This window comes from Camellia sinensis, chromosome 3 (assembly GCF_055761805.1).
Source record: "Camellia sinensis isolate YWXY chromosome 3, ASM5576180v1, whole genome shotgun sequence".
Classification (NCBI taxonomy): Eukaryota; Viridiplantae; Streptophyta; class Magnoliopsida; order Ericales; family Theaceae; genus Camellia; species Camellia sinensis.
Genome location: NC_138963.1, coordinates 125,011,336 through 125,030,274, shown reverse-complemented (window position 1 = coordinate 125,030,274; position 18,939 = coordinate 125,011,336). Strand labels below are relative to the sequence as shown.

The following is an 18,939-nucleotide window of genomic DNA, read 5'->3' as shown; positions in this document are numbered from 1 at the left end:
TATTCATATCTATTACAATGATTCATGATTCCTATATATATAGAAGAGGGTGAGTGTGTAGTAGGTAAGGAGTAGGTGAAGTGGAGGTGGTAGTGGTGTAGTGGGTTAGGTTTAGTGGAGTAGGTGAGGTGATAGTGGTGTAGTGGGTTAGGTTTAGTGGAGTAGGTTTAAGTGGGTGAAGTAGGTGGAGAGTAGGTGGATTTTAACAAAAACCAACATGATAACACAAAAAAACAAATGGTATGATTAGTGATGATAGGATTTTGACACAAACCCGAGATGACATGATGCAAACACAACCAATACGATACAATTCCAACCCCTATATTTACCCATTGTGCAAAGTTCATTCAAGATGACCTGATGCAAACATGACCAACATGACACAATTCCCACCCCTATATTTACCCATTGTGCAAGGTTCATCGTGTATCAAGAAAGGATAAAAGATCTAATCTTCAATGGTGAACTTGTTCTTAGAAATTCAAATCATTTGTTTCATTTTCTCTCACCATGCATGCAAACATAATCCCATAGTAATGCTACTATGTAAATGATCTTTAACAACTATTCAAGGTATTGCTGTCCAACGAATTTGTTCTTATTACAGAGTCTGGTCCCAAAAGCGAGATAGCTTCCACACGAAACACTCAAAAGAGAATATCATAGCTCATAGTTTGTTTTTTTCTTTTTTATGGACAAGTAATATCAGAGTTTTACAAAATTGAGATAGACAGGTTCACTTTACCTGCGCCACTTTCCGCAAATGGTTCCATCAACACCTTCTCCTATTCCTTCTATGACTTCTCGGCATTGAAGCCAATTACCAATAGAGCTGAGTCTACAAGGCTTGCTGGAATTTCAATCCTACAGGTAATAAAGTAGTCATTTTTCTTTACAACTGAAATACTTCTGCCAACCGAAACAGTAAAAAATAGTATACAAATAGAAGCCTCACATGCAAGCTAACACACTCTGAAGAATCGATTTCTGATGGTTCACCAATAGTATCAACCTCACTGCACCAAATTAAAGAACCAACAGCAAGTTAAAGGGGTGAAACACAACATATAGGATCTCAATAACAAGACAAGTGGCTAGAATTGTGGTTCAACGATCCATCAACGAAGCATGATACACAAAAAGTATTGGAGACAGAATCTCCATCTATTATTTTCTATAGTACTGCTACGCCATAGAAAAATTAACCAAAACCTAACTTCAATCAGACAGACATAAGTTTCTCTACAAACATGTGACTTTTCGATAGTAGAACAAGATGTAGACACAAATTTAAATGCAAAGCAATATGTAAATCACGATCTGTCTGTGTTCTACAAAAGTTAGTTCCTCTCTTAGAGCATATATGCATTAGCATACTATGACCGTATCGTCAAGGGGCTTCTGGCACAAATCAACGTTCCAGCCAATCAAGGGTCATCTCTTCAGCAATATCATAATATTTTAAATGTTCGCAGGAGATTCATCTCCTTTCAACTTTCAAGCTTACCCCATTCAGCCCTCCACATTATACATTGCCAGTCTGCCCAACACTGTGATTTAAAAGTTCGGGTGTTATAATAAAAGCACATATAGATCAGTTTTCAAGTCATCCTATCTTGAACATGGCTGAAATGAAAAAATTAGAATTAACGGATGGCAAGACAAGACAGAAAATTTAAAGGAACAACAGCACAATGTGGAAGAGGTGGTCCAGAACACAGTACTTAAATAGCAAACGAACTACAAAATCATGAAGAATGTATATGAAAACAAACAATTTTAGCAAAAGATACGGAACCAGATAGAGCAGATGATACCAAAACATTAAAGAAGACTTCAAGAAAATTCATGAGAGACATGTACTCAACAAAACATCATAAATAACAACTTGATTGGTTTCTGCATGAAAATTATCACTGTATATGTCCTACTTCCCAAACCCAAGTAGAAAGGAAACATACCACTCTTTTATTTATTTATTTATTTTCCTTTTCCACAAGCCTCAAATCCCTCTCTATAAAGGAGATTCATTTCAGCTAGAATAAAATTTTCTAAATCCACTTGTTAATTTTACACTAGATGTTAGCCTATCTGTGTATGTAAGTGGTATGCACGTACATATGTCCAACAAACTTCTTGGAAAACCAAGGATATCAAGCATGACAACACGCTAAGAAGCACGGACACGGACACGGATGCAGATGCGGACATAGGACACGGCAATTTCAAAAAAATGGGGATATGGGCACGGCAAGGACACAGCAATAAAATATGTTTTCATATTCTTTTATTTGCTATCTAGATTTATATTACATCCACAAATAATCAATATTAACAAAAACTAACTCTAATTCTTTTTTTTTAAATAAAAAAAGCACTTTTAAATTAACACTTACAGTTTATATCTTTTTTTATACATGATCTATCAACTATTTAAATCTAAGAAAAAAATAATAAACATTCAACATTCAGGGTTTGTTTGGGATGATCTAAATAAGTGCACTTTTTGACTTTTTATGAAACATGGGTTGAGTTTGCGTTGGGTTTGAAGTAATGTGTTAGAGAGGTGATGTGACTTAAATAGAATAGTGACTTTTTGACTTTTTGGCTTTTTGACTTTTTGGCTTTTTTCTAACATGCCAAACTAGCCTTAAATAAAATGGGAGAAAAGACAACTTGACATGTCCTTAGTGTGTCCCAGCTTGCCCCATACGTGTCCCCAAAGTGTCCATGTATCCAACACGGAACAACACTTGTTTTGAAGTGTTTGTGCTTCAAATAAGTATGAAAAGTCATAAGTTTCTGTGAGAGCCGAATAATTGGAATAATCAGAAGCATACTCTAGGAGACATATATTACACGGCTCGCATGATAAGGATGCCGAATAGGATAGATGGGCCGAGCAGATACTGAACCATGGAGCTGAGTAAATAAGAGGACGACGAGAGACAAGTGGGCCTAGCCATGAGGCCCAGGACACAAGTATAAATAAAGGAACAACAGACTGAGAAAGGTAGGTAAGAATTGTAGTGCTTAACTTAGAATAAAAGTATTCCTGAGTGTGGTTACTGACTTGTCCGTCGGAGTGCTAACTCCGGCACCCCTGTCGGAGTGTATATTTCTTTTCAGGTGACCGGAAGAGGATCACGAGCGTTCCCCAGGATCAGAAGAGTATTTCCAAACCACTTCTCCACAATTAGCGCCGTCTGTGGGAATACTCAAGCACATCCATGGAGAGCGTGACAGAAGATCCTCCGACAGTTACTGTCGACCCTATACCCTAAGAGGAAACCACTCCAACAAACTTGCTTGGAACAGAGACCATCGCCGCAAGACGTGCCTTCAATTTCGCCTCACCCTCGACTTCGGAGCACAAGACAATACAAGCGATCATGGAACAAGCAAAGCAAAATGAACAGAGGTTAAAAAACATGATCACTGAGAATGAACGTCTTCGTGAAGATTTGGCCTTGGAAATGGCGAAGTCCAAGCAAGTTGCGCGCCCAAATCCAAAACAACCTCCGAAGGCAGGTGTTCGGCAACCTTGAGCACGACAAGACACTGATAGCGACTCCGACTCATTATCCCCAGAGCCTAGGAAGAAAGGATGACACGAAACCACCAGTTCTTCCGAAGAAAGTCCTCGTGCAATGCACAAGCGAAGAAAGAACAGTTCGGATGAAGACCAACACGATCCCTTCGTACGACGGATTGCAAAGGCTGCGCTACCCAAGAAATTCAAAGCACCGTCGTTCAACTTGTACGACGGCAAATCAGACCCCACCAACCACATCCACCACTACAAGCAGGCCATGACATTGCATGCAGACGACGAGGCCCTCATGTGCCGAATATTTCCCAGCAGTTTAGGATCACTGGCGGTCAGGTGGTATTATAAACTGGAGCCAGCTTCGATCAAAACCTTCCACCAACTACAAAAATCCTTCAGGGCCAGATTCATCACCAACGAAGTCCAGCCGAAGCAAGCCGACTCTTTCTGGGCAATGCAGATCCTGCCAGGAGAAATACTAAGAGCATATTCGGCGCGATATTGAGAATGCTTTAATCTTGTTGACGATGCTTGTAACGACTCCATGGCCATCACCGACTTCAAAATGGGATTACACCCAGATAGTGCCCTCCGCAGTTCCTTGACTAGAAGACCCCCCAAAACAGTCTGGGGGTTGATGAAGAAAGTAAAGGAATACTGCAAAGTGGAAGATGACGCCTTGCGGGTTAAAGCCGGACAAGTGGCCAACAAAACGGCCCCTCCTGAAATTGCTCAGCCAATAAGTTCCGCACCACCTCAGAGCCCTAAACCACGACAGCGGGCTAAACGAGACAGGAGACGGGACTCTCGCTGATCCAACGATCAATGCTCACACCAGGCAAATGAGCAATTGCAAGTCGATAGCAGGCGCACAAAGCGCGCTGACAAGAAATATACGAAGATGTCAGAGCCAATCAGCTCGATTATGACCAAAATCCAACATCTTCCGTTCTTCAAATGGCCATCCAAGATGGTGGGACCTCCTGACATGAGAAGGCGGGACAGGCGTTGTGAATATCACAAAGATCATGGTCATGATACGGACAGTTGCTATGCCTTGAAAGACCACCTCGAGGAATTTGTGCAAGATGGTTGGCTCCAGTAACACGTCCGGAAGAGCACAATCAAAACTGTTGCCCTTCGGCAGGAGTCACCTCCCCTCGGTGTTATACATATGATATACAGCCTTCCAACGCCATGTACCATACACTCAATTCATTCAGCCCCCCAGAAGCAACGCTCACAAGCGAAACAGCCCCACAAAGCTCCGAGCGTCATCTTCGACGATTCCGATCTTATCGACATAACGCTCCCTCATATTGATCCATTGGTCATTGAACTACACGTGAATCGATTTACCGTCGAACGCGTCCTCATAGACCAGGGAAGCACTTCGGAGGTCATGTACTATGAGACCTTCCTCAAACTCGGCTTCAACGAATCGGACCTGTCCCCGGCTCCTCATCCATTATTCGGCTTCAACGCAAATCCAGAGTACCCGTTGAGGAAAATCACATTACCCGTTCGAGCGGACTCCCTAACAGTGGATGTGGAATTCATGGTCGTTAAGCTCCCTTCGCCATATAACCTCATCATGGAGCGAACTTGGCTGCATACTATTCGGGCCGTGCCGAGCACCTATCATCAGTTGCTACGATTCCCGACCGAACACGGAGTTGAGCAAATCCGTGGTTCTCGGCAATCCGCACAAGCATGCTATCTCCTTTCTGGAGAGACACCAACGGAGACACAGGTCAACTCCACTGAAGTGTCGAATCGAGAGTCTCGTTGATGTCGGACGGCTCCCTGACGACAAGCCACAGAAGCTCTAGACGATACCGGATGATAGGGGGCCAGTTGATGGAAAGTTAGGCCCGCGGCCTTGCTCTTAACGCATTTGCGCAAATTCTATCATTAAGCCCGACCTGTGCGGAATGATATTGGTTTTGAATGGCTCACCATGTACACTTTTCACTTTTGTAAGTAATGCAAAGATTCGTGTTTACTCACCGTGAAATCCAGCTCAAAAGTATTCCAAATAAAATCTCCGGATTCGGAACGCCCTTCGTGGATATCACGATTGGCCGATAAAGTCTCCGGATTCGGAGCGCCCTTCGTGGATATCATGATTGGCCGATAAAGCCTCCAGATTCGGAGCGCCCTTCGTGGATATCACGATTAGCCGATAAAGTCTCCGGATTCGGAGTGCCCTTCGTGGATGTCACGATTGGCCCAAGTCTCCAGATTTGGAGCCCCATCGGCGCATGACGTCTTTGGGCCAATAATGTCGCTGGATTCGGAGCCCTTCGTGGATATCACGATTGGCCGATAAAGTCTCCGGATTCGGAGCGCCCTTCGTGGATATCACGATTGGCCAATAATGCCTCCGGATTCGGAGCGCCCTTCGTGAATATCACGATTGGCCGATAAAGTCTCTGGATTCGGAGCGCCCTTCGTGGATGTCACGATTGGCCCAAGTCTCCGGATTCGGAGCCCCATCGGCGCATGACGTCTTTGGGCCGATAAAGCCTCCGGATTCGGAGCGCCCTTCGTAGATGTCACGATTGGCCCAAGTCTCCGGATTCGGAGCCCCATCGGCGCATGACGTCTTTGGGCCGATAAAGTCTCCGGATTCGGAGCGCCCTTCGTGGATATCACGATTGGCCGATAAAGCCTCCGGATTCGGAGCGCACTTCGTGGATGTCACGATTGGCCCAAGTCTCCGGATTCGGAGCCCCATTGGCACGTGACGTCTTTGGGCCGATAAAGTCTTCGGATTCGGAGCGCCTTTCGTGGATATCACGATTGGCCGATAAAGTCTCCAGATTCGGAGCGCCCTTCGTGGATATCACGATTGGCCGATAAAGCCTTCGGATTCGGAGCGCCCTTTGTGGATATCACGATTGGCCGATAAAGTCTTCGGATTCGGAGCGCTCTTCGTGGATATCACGATTGGCCGATAAAGTCTCCGGATTCGGAGCGCCCTTCGTGGATGTCACGATTGGCCCAAGTCTCTGGATTCGGAGCCTCATCGGCGCATGACGTCTTTAGGCCGAGTAAATCCTCTGTATTCAGTTGAACAAGTTTCATCGAGCGGCGCTCAAGGGCCGAGTAATATTCCGAATTCGGAACGCCCTCCAGAATGAAAACATTTACACAACGAAGCAGGGATATGTAGGTTGAACCAGCACAACTGCATAAACAACACAAAATGTTCCAGCTTTCAAAATAAGATGCTCAATCAAGCATACAAAAATCCAGAATGAGATAGACCTCTAGAATGAAACATTTTTATTCGATTAAATAGTAATTACAAAAAACAACGCAATCCGCGTTCGAAGCATTACAATATCTAATCTCATACGGCGTCGCGATGGGACGAGTGGCAGCGCCGAATGAACGCCCGCCGATCAGAGAGCACCCGTAACTTGAAATGCCTTGATCTGGCCGCGCTAGAATCCACGATTCACACCGACAAGATAATCACCCTTGAGGCTGGGACCTTTGACACCATCGACAACGTCAAGGCCAAGATCCAAGACAAGGAAGGAATTCCCCACGAAAACAATAATACCCAACGGTCGCGGTGTTACGTCAGTCTCATTTCTTGGTCGCGATTGCGGAGAACTTCGCCATTGTTGTTTGTCCCTTCGAGGTGACCTGCTTTGACGACTTAGAAGCTGACGTTTTTCTCGTCTTTTGAACGCCCTACCTCCGGCGCGAGTGGGTTCTCTGCTGCGATTCATTACAATGTCAAGCTCAGCCGGAGTACGAGCTTCTCCTCTGCTACTGAAGAAAAACTCCATTTGATATTTACACTTATCTAACCCCACGCAACAAAATCGTTTTAAATCGAGTCTGAGCACAGTAAGCGAAGCCTCAAGAGCGAAAAATCCGAGGCAATTTATTGCGAAATATCTTGCGGTGGTCCCGAGGCGATTTCATTAACATTGAACTCCAAAAGACGGACGCCGAGTGATATTAGCCCCAGCCACTCCATCCACCGACTGTCTCCCGATTCGGAGCCCCTGTCGTATGACGCCTTTAGGCCGGTTGAGCCTCCGAATTCGGAGCCTCATCGGCGCGATTGACCGCGTGTAACACATGCAAAATACATATTTAATGAAGAGTGCTCATGACAAGCCGGCATATAACCGTTCGGAATTAAAATGACTAGCTGACTTGGGCCGGCCAATGTTTATGAATGAGACACATGCAAACACGTGTGTGCCGAATGCAAATTACAATGAAACTTTTAAAATAGGGCATTTTATTCAATCAGCCAATAATTACATAGTTATGAACGCGATCCGCGTTCGAACGTTACATTGAGTGTATTTGCACAACGTCTCCCTCATTTTCACTCTGCTCGACTTCAAAGGCGGCAAACGGAAGATGGTTACGTTGGTACAGTGGCAATGCCGAGTCGACGCCCATTGCTCGGAGAGCTTCTTCGGCCTGAAGCGCCTTGATCCAACCGTGCTTAAATCCACGATTTTCGCATCGGCAAACTTCCTCAGCGAGTTTTTCCTTGGTCTTCTGTATTCCGACTCTCCGGCCATCGTGGAAGCCTTTTTCATAGGCCTTCCCCTTCGCGGATTCCATTGCGAACATGCTCGCCGTATCTCGATCGGCGAGCGCGGTACTGATAAGCCGTTGGGTGACCCTTTCTTCCACGATTGGGTTAGCCTGTCCGACAGGTTGTCCTTGAACGGCCTTGACCTCCCTTAGCTTACGTTCAGCCTCTTCCGCGCGAGCCTCCAAGTTTCGGATGCATTCATCCCTCTTCTCTATTTCTCGGCAGGCAGCACGGAGACACATACCGATTTTGTAGATGGTGTAGAGCCTCTTCACCGCACCATGAATGCCTTCACGAAACACTTCGAAGTCCTACCGACCTACCATTGACTGCTGGACCTCAGGAGGGAAAATCTGTCGAGCGAATTCGACCGCCACACTTGAATCTCGAATGATCGAGTCTGCATCTGTCATGGGTCTATTCCCCACGAAGACTGCGAAGCTCAATGGGCGTGGGTTCGCACCGGGCTCCCTTCCAGAATGAGGTTGCAGGGATCTGCCCTGTGGCTCCTTGTCCCCCCTAGGTGACCTACTTCGACGACGAGGAGATCCACGTCTCTCCCGATCCCTCGTAGTCCTGCCTCCCGCCCACGAAGGTTCGCCACTTCGATTCATGTTTCCTCCCAGCTCCGCTAGCGTCCTCGCTTCCCCTTTGCTGTTAAAAAAGTCTATTCGACATTCGCGCTCGTTTATTCTTCATCAAAGACCTGAACTGAGTTGCTCACTGAGCACGTAAATAGGACCTTCATTCATTTATTCCCTACGAGGGCAGCGCCACTGAGGCAATCTCATTAATATCGAAACCTCAAATAGCCCAAGGTCGACCCAGTCGTGCCCCCATCACACAGCACGAGATTCATCAATCTATTCGGCTCGAGTGCCGCAGTCGCTTCGCGAATCGACTAATCAGTATTGTACGATTCGGCGTTTAATCTTCGCGAACCAGCTAGGGCAAGGGCAGATTCATCAATCTATCCGGCTAGAGTGCCGCAGCCGCTTCGCGAATCGACTAATCAGTATTGTACGATTCGGCGTTTAATGTTCATGAATCAGCTGGGGCAAGGGCAGATTCATCAATCTATCCGGCTCGAGTGCCACAGCCGCTTCGCGAATCAACTAATCAGTATTGTACGATTCAGCGTTTAATCTTCGCGAACCAGCTAGGGCAAGGGCAGATTCATCAATCTATCCAGCTCGAGTGCCGCAGCCGCTTCGCGAATCGACTAATCAGTATTGTACGATTCGGCGTTTAATGTTCGCGAACCAGCTGGAGCAAGGGCAGATTCATCAATCTATCTGGCTCGAGTGCCGCAGCCGCTTCGCGAATCGACTAATCAGTATTGTACGATTCGGCGTTTAATCTTCGCGAACCAGCTAGGGCAAGGGCAGATTCATCAATCTATCCGGCTCGAGTGCCGCAGCCGCTTTGCAAATCGACTAATCAGTATTGTACGATTCGGCGTTTAATGTTCGCGAACCAGCTGGGGCAAGGGCAGATTCATCAATCTATTTGGCTCGAGTGCCGCAGCCGCTTCGCGAATCGACTAATCAGTATTGTACGATTCGGCGTTTCACGTTCGCGAACCAGCTGGGACAAGGGCAGATTCATCAATCTATCCGGCTCGAGTGCCGCAGCCGCTTCGCGAATCGACTAATCAGTATTGTACGATTCGGCGTTTCATGTTCGTGAACCAGCTGGGGCAAGGGCAGATTCATCAATCTATCCGGCTCGAGTGCCGCAGTCGCTTCACGAATCGATTTACTAGTCCTATTCGGCACCAAGAGTCCGTTTACTTGTTCGGATAAATTAAAGTTTAACTAATATAATTGCCAAGATTACACTGATTCCAATTGTTGGTTAGAAGGCACAACAGATAGTAATCATCTTATCCACAGTAGTGGAAGGCAAAACGCTTCATTAATATCAGAAACTTCGTACAAGTAAAAGTGAAATGGGAAGGAAATTTTCATTAATAAATTGAGCACAGATAGTAACTAACTTATACATGAAAATTACCTTAAACTAACAAGGATCCACTAAACAAAAACGTATATCGAAATTAAAGATACCTAATAAAACTAGAATGTCTCCCATATCAATCCTCGGGATCAGACTCAAGTGGCTCAACGTCCACTTGCTCGTATGGAATTGGCAAGGCCGATGTAACTCCAGCGGAAGCAAGGGCTTTGAGCCACCCATGTTTGAATTCTCGATTCTCAAATTTGGGGACATCATCTACGTATTCCTTCAAGGCGGCGCTCTTCCCAGCTTCTAACGCCGTAGAAACTTCAGATTCGGCTTTTTCCATGGCCGCCTTCAATTCTTCTAACTCGGCCTCTGCCTTGGAAAGCGCCTCCTGGGTTAACTTGAGCGACTCCTCACTCGCGTTTGCCTTATCCTCGGCTTCAGATCTAAGCTGGTCAGCAGTCCGAGCCCTTTCCTTTTCAGCTTCGGCTCGAGCACTTTCCATTGCAGCTCTCATCGCCTCGAACTCGGCCCTACTTCTTTCACCCTCAGCTTCAACCTTTAAGCGGCCAATTCTTTCAATGGCATCCTGCTGCCGACGGCCTAGTTCGGCTATCCGTCCAACCGTCTGCAAAACAAGTTTGGATCGCCACATCAAGCAACGTCGTACGCAAACCAAACCAAACAAGCAAAAACGAAAGTATCGTATACATACCAGAAGGGCCGACTGGGCAGCGAACGCTATAGCTACCAAATCCGGCTCTTCTCGAAAAGTGGCCTTGTCGGCCTATAGCGAGACTGAGGTGGCCAAGCTCAGCGCCACGGCTGGATCCTTCATGGCAGATGCGTCAACAGAGATTGGCGTGTCTTTGATCTTTGGTTGAACAACGAAGGGGACAACCACGTCGGACTCCTCTAACCGACGCCGTTTGTCAGCAGGGCTATCCTCTGAGTAGGCCTCTCCCTCGGTGGAACGTTTTTCACCCCACTCTTTTGAAACCAGCCATTCTTCCGTAACCTGTTGTTCAGCTCCCTCCGTCCCGGCCATAACAACTTGAGCCGTTTCTTCTCCAGTAACCGGTTGTATAGATTCAATCGGGGCAGGCTCAGAACGAGCGGCCTCGGCTTTCTTTTGGACGGCCATTCTCTCGGCATTTCTTTTCCTCGCCATCTGCGTGAGATTTTCCCCAGCCATGCCTTCAGAAAAAGCGCCGGGTAGATCTCCCAAGTTTGTAAAAATGTCTCTGAAGGAAAACTCCGCCTGACCCGAAGTGGACGGAGAGTTAGGCTCGTTAAGATCGGCTGCCGCAAACGCTGATTTGAGGGCTTCGTTGACTTCTTCGGCCTCCGTAGCGAACACCTTTGTTGATTCGGCAACTACTTCGACCACCGGCTTTAAGTCTTGCTCCGAATCAGAAGCTTCAAGACCAATTTGCCTGAGGGTCTTGAAGCTGGGGAAGACAAGAGCCGTAAGGTGTTGTTCACCGGTTGGGATCGGAATATCGTCCGCCGCCGAGAATGTGGTATAAGTAGGCTTGTACCGCAGGAGAATATGGGCGGCTCTCCCTTGCTTCTGTACGTTCGGACGGCGAAAGTACTTTAGTGCTGTCTTAATTTCCGCAAGGACTGCGTCGTCAGTCGAGGTCAAAATCTTCTTCAACTTATTGCCTGCAAGAATAAAGGGTAAGGCTTACAGAAAGTGCCATATGAAAAAATGATCAACAAACAAGGAGTCGTACGGCAACCTGGTTCACCCCTCCGTCTGGGAATAGGGTCCAGGCGATCTTCGCCCTCGCCGAATTCCCAGTTACCTCGGACATTGACCATTGCATCGTCAACTCGTTTGCCAGAACTGGCAAGCATCGTCACCAAGTGATGGTTGGTGTCCTTGGCCCTGAGAAAGTAGCGCCCGAGCCGACCGGAGGATTTGGCTAAAGCATAGCAGTGCCGAATCGCCGGAATGCCGAGGTTGATCCTGAGACGCTGGTTCAACTCTATGATTCCCATTACGATTCGAAAAAAGTTTACATTGGGTTGCGAAGGAATCAGACTCCAATAGCGGAGGACGGCCCTAAGAAATGGATGTAGGGGAAAGCGAACTCTGCCCTCCGCAATAGATAGGAGAGGGAAGACGATTGTATTTTGGTCGTCCCTTTCCATATCAAGGGTATTGTCCGTCACCAGAGCAAGATGGACATCCTCAGGAATAGAAAAATGTTTTCGGAACCCAGAAATTCGACCCTCGGAAAGGAGGTCTTTCAAATGCTTAGCCATTCTAGCAAGGACTCAAGGATATCCTAAATCAAAAATAAATATGGAAAATAGGATTGCAAGGAGAAGAGAAGAAAACTTACGAAAGGCAAAGGAGATGAGGAGAGAACGGATAAGAGTTGCAGAAAACGCGTCGAAGAAGAGATACCGACTGGCAGTCCAGGAAGTTCAAATATTCGAAAAAGCATATCTTCGAAGGGACTTAAGTTTCAAATCATAATAAATGCGAGAGAAGCACGAATGGGGCGGGAAAGCGTTACAATGACCAAAAAGCACGCACGCGTTCTGACACGCATCGGGAAGAGGATTAATTGCCGAAATTTTTTAACTTCTAGCCAAACACGCCGACTAACTGATGCTAGCGAGGTGTTTGGGGGGCAATTGTGGGAGCCGAATAATTGGAATAATCAGAAGCATACTCTAGGAGACATATATTACACGGCTCTACACGGCGTAATAAGGATGCCGAATAGGATAGATGGGCCGAGCAAATACTGAACCATGGAGCCGAGTAAATAAGAGGACGACGAGAGGCAAGTGGGCCTGGCCATGAGGCCCAGGACACAAGTATAAATAAAGGAACAACAGACTGAGAAAGGTAGGTAAAAATTGTAGTGCTTAACTTAGAATAAAAGTATTCCTAAGTGTGGTTACTGACTTGTTCGTCGGAGTGCTAACTCCGACACCCCCGCCGGAGTGTATATTTCTTTTTAGGTGATCGGAAGAGGATCACGAACGTTCCCGAGGATCAGAAGAGTATTTCCAAATCACTTCTCCACAGTTTCTAACATAACCATCATTTACATTGGAAATACATACACACACCTATGAGCACAAATGCAAATGTCATGTTTTGTGTTATTCAACAAACCAGACAGGGCAGCCCCTTGGCTTCAAGACTCAAGTACATGGTCAATGTGTGTGCTGCTAACAAACACACTATAATGCTTGAAGAACAGAGAGACAAACAACGATAAATTACACTTTTTTTTTTCTTTTTTTCGATGACTCAACAATGATGTGTGGATATCAAACACTCCCTCCATCACAATTCATGTGTCTTACTTTACATTTTTGCTAGTCCCATTAGCTTTGAAAAGTCAAAAAAAAAAAAAAAAGAAAGTAATATCAATTTGGTTTTTGGGTGCAAATCTTACATGTGTATGGAACCAAACACAGGTAAGACTTGCAGCCAAAAAGATTCCCACCAAATCAACAATGCTACACCTATCACATTTTTGTACTCTCACCATCTTACTTGTCAATACTATATTGGTATAATGAGTCTCACTACTGATATATATCTCCAATGCAATGCTGACTAGACTGACACATTAGATGGTAAGTAAAAGGGTAGAAATAGATGGCCATTGTAGCATTAAGAGATATTATTCTTTGATTGTCCCTTTGTTTTGTTATTCCCTCCCCCCCCCCAAAAAAAAAATATATATATATATATATATATCACTTTTCCACACTATTCTTCAAATATATATATAAAGTACAATCCCAATTCCAACATAATTTATTCAAAATAGCTAAAGAGAGAACACTTTTGAAAACCTCTCATATTATTTCACTGACATGTACTTTTTATTCTGGGCTTTCCTTGAACTAAGTGCAAGGTCAAACATGCCACACAAAAATGGGATTGAGGGAATAATAGTTTCCTAGATAAAAGATATCATGCCATCATATTTACCCAAACTATTTTAGAAAGCTAGCATTTTGGAAAGTCTCCAAACAAATAGTCACCGTTTGTTAGACAAAGGTGCCACGTTCAAAGGTATCTAAGACAGCTAGTTTCCACTAGAAAGCCCACAAATAGTTGGCATATGGAATTGTAGCCCGCATTAAATAAGTGGGAAGGACAGGGCATAAACCAAAACAGTTCCCTAATTGTCAGGTTCATAGACTGATCCCAGCTGATGCTTTATATTATCAACACATCCCACATAAAGGATGTAAAACTTAATTATTTATGCCCTCATTATTTCCTAAATCCAATCCCCAAACTCCATATAATCAACAAAAATTGTCTTTCAACCATGATGATTAATATAAGAATATTTGATTGAACATACTCAACAGATGAACCAGACCAATCAGGAACCTCTGCATGAAAATCTTGACCAATTCGAACATTGTGAGTACATGGCCCAGTGTCTTTCAACATGGATGCTATAGCACCTAATTTGCCTTCAGATGTTGCTGTACTAGTAGTTGTCTCCTTCAAAATTTTATGCTTCTTTTCAAACAAGAGTGACAGAACCATTCATCAATTAACGTATTCGTTATACGGGGGTTGCAGCAGGAGAGATGAAATGCCTCTTCACATTGATCACAAATTAGCATCTTCAGTGTAGTTTCTGGATGATCACAAACTTTGCATGTCCGTATACAGCTGCTATCACTAATTGTACCAAGGCCTTCAGCAGGAGTGCGGCTCCTAATAGGACAAACTCCTTCAAGCAGCCCCTGCCATCTAAGAATCAAAATGCATATATCTTTTTCTGATAGATCATCCTGCAAACCCTCCACGACCAATTCACAAGAAGAGGAACACTCACCAGTGTCATCCACTTCAATCCTCAAGGAAGGTGAACCAAGTTCCACATTTGACTTTGATGATGAATAACTATCATTTACACAGCCGAAATCTAAAGCTCTGTGGCTATCACCTTGTGGAGCTGCTTTGGATCCAAGCTCTCCCCCATCTAAACATCCATTAATGGATTCTGGCTTCGAAACAAGGGCATCTCTTCTGCAATTAGCAAGTGTCATTACGGGAGCTCTGACAACTTCGCTCTCAAGCCCAACTACAGAAACTATATGTCCCTCAGCTGCCAGTGAAGGGGCATCAGAACTGATGGCAGAAATACAGCTATCACTCGGCTTTGCTGATCCCTTGACTGGAAAAACAGAAACGGAGTTCCTTTCAAGCTTCCTTCGCCGGTATACGAAAGCAGGTGTAGAATTCTCAGACATAGTACTGGCATTTGATAGCTGGGAACAACTACGTGCAAAATTTAAAGAGCATGTATCATCAATGTTCCTTTTCAGTTCCATAGTTGGAATAACTTCTTCCCACCCATCCTGAGGATTTTTCTCACACTTGCGACACTTGTGCCAAGTTTCAGCATCAGGCTTCCAGTCACCTTTCTCACGGTCAGATACAAAAGCAAGAGCAGCTTCAATGGAACCAGTAAGAGAACTCCGAATCAACATTGTCGCCTCAAAGGCATTTACTAATATCAATAGTATACTGTTTTCATTTACTCCTGAAACAAGCCACTAAACCGATCTTCCCCCCGGGATTTGACACATAAGAATCAAAGTCAATGTTAAACCAGCTTCATAATCATCCTATCCATTAACTCCAAAACTCTTACCTGATCAATGATCATTTAGCAAAAAGTAAACAAATGAATAAGACAATGTCAATGTAGAATTGCAGGCCTTTTATCTTCATTCAAAAGAAAATTATTAAATAATAAATAAAATGAAAGAAGAAGAAATCAATTAATTCTAAAAAGGTATACAAGAAGTCTGTAGCCCAAAAAGAAGCAAGTGGGGTAGAACATTACAGGAGTAGTGAACACTTGCAACACCACAGCCTACTAGTAATGAGCCCAAAACCTAATATGATGCAGCAGAAACAAGTAGCCTTTTGGGACTGGTTTTAATTGGGGTTTTGTGGCTTTAAAAGGTGGTAAAATACAAGCAACAAAAAAGATTAAAGGTTTGGGGAATGAAAATACAAGGTTTTAGAAACTTGACTGCTTGTGGGTGGTTCTGGGCACAGTGGACGGAAACTTTGGTTGATTTTGTCTTACAAGCTAGCTAGGGTTTATTAGTGGGAGAGATGAATTAAGGGTATGTTTACATTATTATCTTAGGGTTGAGAAAACAATGGAACATACTTGCTTGTTTGGGTTTTAATGTTTGAAGGTGCAGAAATTCAAAAGAACATGTGAGTATTCTTGATGACTGGGATCAAGAAAGGAAAAAAGTTAAAGACTTGTCACTTGTAATTTTTAGGAGATTTCTGTTAAATTTATTTATTTCTCCTTTTTCTTTAGCTTCCCAATTAGCTATCTAGTCGGAAATGGCACCCTCCATATTGTTATCCTTCGTACTCTTTCCTATTTTATTTTTTGGCTCTATTCCAAGTTCACATTGACAATCTAACTTGTTCATCTCGTAATCTTAATAATTTAAATGAGTTATACAAAAAAAAAAAAAAAAAAAAAAAATTAGTTAATCATATAACACTGTAACTTCGTTTGGGAAGCCAAGTTTAGTTTTTTGTTTTTATTTATTTATTTATTTTTGACTATTTTAATCCAAAAAACAAAATAAATTTTTTAACTTAACCACACAAAATATTACACTCAACTTATAATCATTAAATTCTTTTTTTCAAAAAAAATTAAAAATCTTTTTCAAATAAGATTTTTTAGCCTCCCAACTAAAATAATCAAAAAAAAAAAATTAAAAAATCACCTCACTTTCCCAAATGACCCTATGTATACAAATAAATTAGTACATACTATCTTTTAAAATAAACAGTAAACTTAAATTTTTTTTTTATAAAACAAAAAGCGATTTATTTATATATTTATTGATACCCAATCAAATTGATTTTTTTACGGAGAGTCTTCATTTACCATCTGAATAATTTAAATTAAAAAAATATAGAGATAAAAGTATGGAGGGGAGCATACCCATCTTAGTCTGATACATACATAAATATATATATATATATGGAAGATGAGATTGTGAAACAGAAATCTTTTACCTTTGAATGAATTAGTAATATATATTCGGAAATCCTATCCTATGGTGTGGTTTTGGAGTTGTTGGTTGTACACATGAGAGCAAAAGTGCGATCCGTGACCATCATCAAGTCACACGCCTTCGCTGCCGATCCAAAACCAGCTACTGAAAACCTTCACGGCCTTTGCAGAATTTTTTTTTTTTTTTTTGGTGGACGGACAGCGCCGCTGTCCACTGCATTTACTTCTCAACGTCGCACCCAAATCCCAGTCACCGCCACCACCGACTTGTCTTCTGCCACTCGTCCAAGTTATTCCCTCCAGATATATTTATTGAATTCACAAAACCAGCGTCAAGCACTGAAAAGGTTATATTCACTTTGCTTGTTTTTGATGCTTCTGAGAAAATTTTATTTATTTTCTTGGTTTCTGTAATTTTTTTTTAAATTGAATTTTTTTAATATTTTAAATAATTTTTTTAATTTTTAAACGCATTTAGTATGAATACATATAAAAAGTATAACTTTTGTGAAAAAAAAAAAAAATCGCTAAATACTAAACATACAAAAAAATACGAAAATTCAGTATATTTTTTATATTTTTATGTATTTATTAATTTTTTTAAATATTTTTTCACAAATTTTTTATTTTTTAGATACATTTATGTAAAGTGTATCTAAAAAAGTAAAAAAAATGTTTAAGATTTTAAAAATATTTACTAAAAATAAAAAACAAAAAAACACGAAAAACACAAAAAAATTTAATTTTTAAAAAACTTAATTCAAAAAACTCAAACCAAACATACATATTATTATCATTTTATCTCTAAGGAAGACCAACCCATTCCTTATAACCTTAAACCCAACCCATTTTTCATAAACCTTGACCCATTAACTTACTACCTCAATCTAAGACCGGCCCCGGCGGGGATTACACTCCTCGTTCCCGATCTCCAAAGGTTAAAAAATCCCGGTTGGTCCTCGCTCCCGATCTCTAGCAGGGAACCCATCACCCTCCTCCCGCCTCCGCTTCCTAACGGGGATCAAGTTTTCTCGACCCCGAAAAATTCCCGATACTTTTTTTTTTAAAATTTTGTTTAACACAAAAACAACAAATAAATTTAATCTGTTTTCAATATGTTTCATTATCATCATCATCATCATCATCATCAACAATCATCACCAACAACAATCATCAACAACTTTAAAAAAAAATTAAAAATTAAAAATTAAAAAAATATATATGAAATTGTTATGCACACATATATGTGTAAATCAGTGTTAGATCTATTCATCAACAACAACTAAAGATTTGTTCATTATACACACACACATATGTATGTAACTATCAGATCTAAGAAAACCCTAACAACAAAAAAATTGAGCAATCCTTAACAAAAAAAAAATTGTGTCGTTCTCACAGATCAGATCAAAGAGAGAGAAATGGATTATCATTGAAACTTTAGATTAGATCTTCAAAATTTTAGATCTCACGGCCAGTGGTGGTGGTGGTGGATCTGGATCTTGCGATTGAGCAGCTCCGGCGATGAAGTTTCGGTTAGTGGTGAGAGAGATCATCAGATTTAATGAAGATGAAGTAGGGCGGCTGTGCATGTTCAATTCAAAGCAGATAAGACGAGGTCACGGAAGCAAAGAAGAGATTGCAGCTGTGAATGTGGTAGTCGTGGCAATTGGGCGACTGAGGGAGTAGTGGTCGGCGAGAAGAGAGATAAAGGGGATGAGAAGAGAGACACACACAGAGAGAGAGAGAGAGAGAGAGAGAGATGAAATTGT

General features: G+C 42.8%; 1 protein-coding gene across 1 annotated transcript; it reads right to left on the bottom strand.

Annotated features, from left to right (window-relative positions):
• Nucleotides 1–442: 442 nt before the first annotated feature.
• LOC114256431 (uncharacterized) lies at nt 443–17,448 on the bottom strand. The gene is made up of 4 exons (XM_028196080.2): nt 17,170–17,448; nt 14,453–15,760; nt 959–1,019; nt 443–867 (listed from the first exon to the last, which is right to left on the bottom strand). The coding sequence occupies exon 2, from the start codon at nt 15,594–15,596 to the stop codon at nt 14,601–14,603; it is 996 nt and encodes a 331-aa protein (XP_028051881.2). The 5' UTR covers nt 15,597–15,760; nt 17,170–17,448; the 3' UTR covers nt 443–867; nt 959–1,019; nt 14,453–14,600.
• Nucleotides 17,449–18,939: the final 1,491 nt, after the last annotated feature.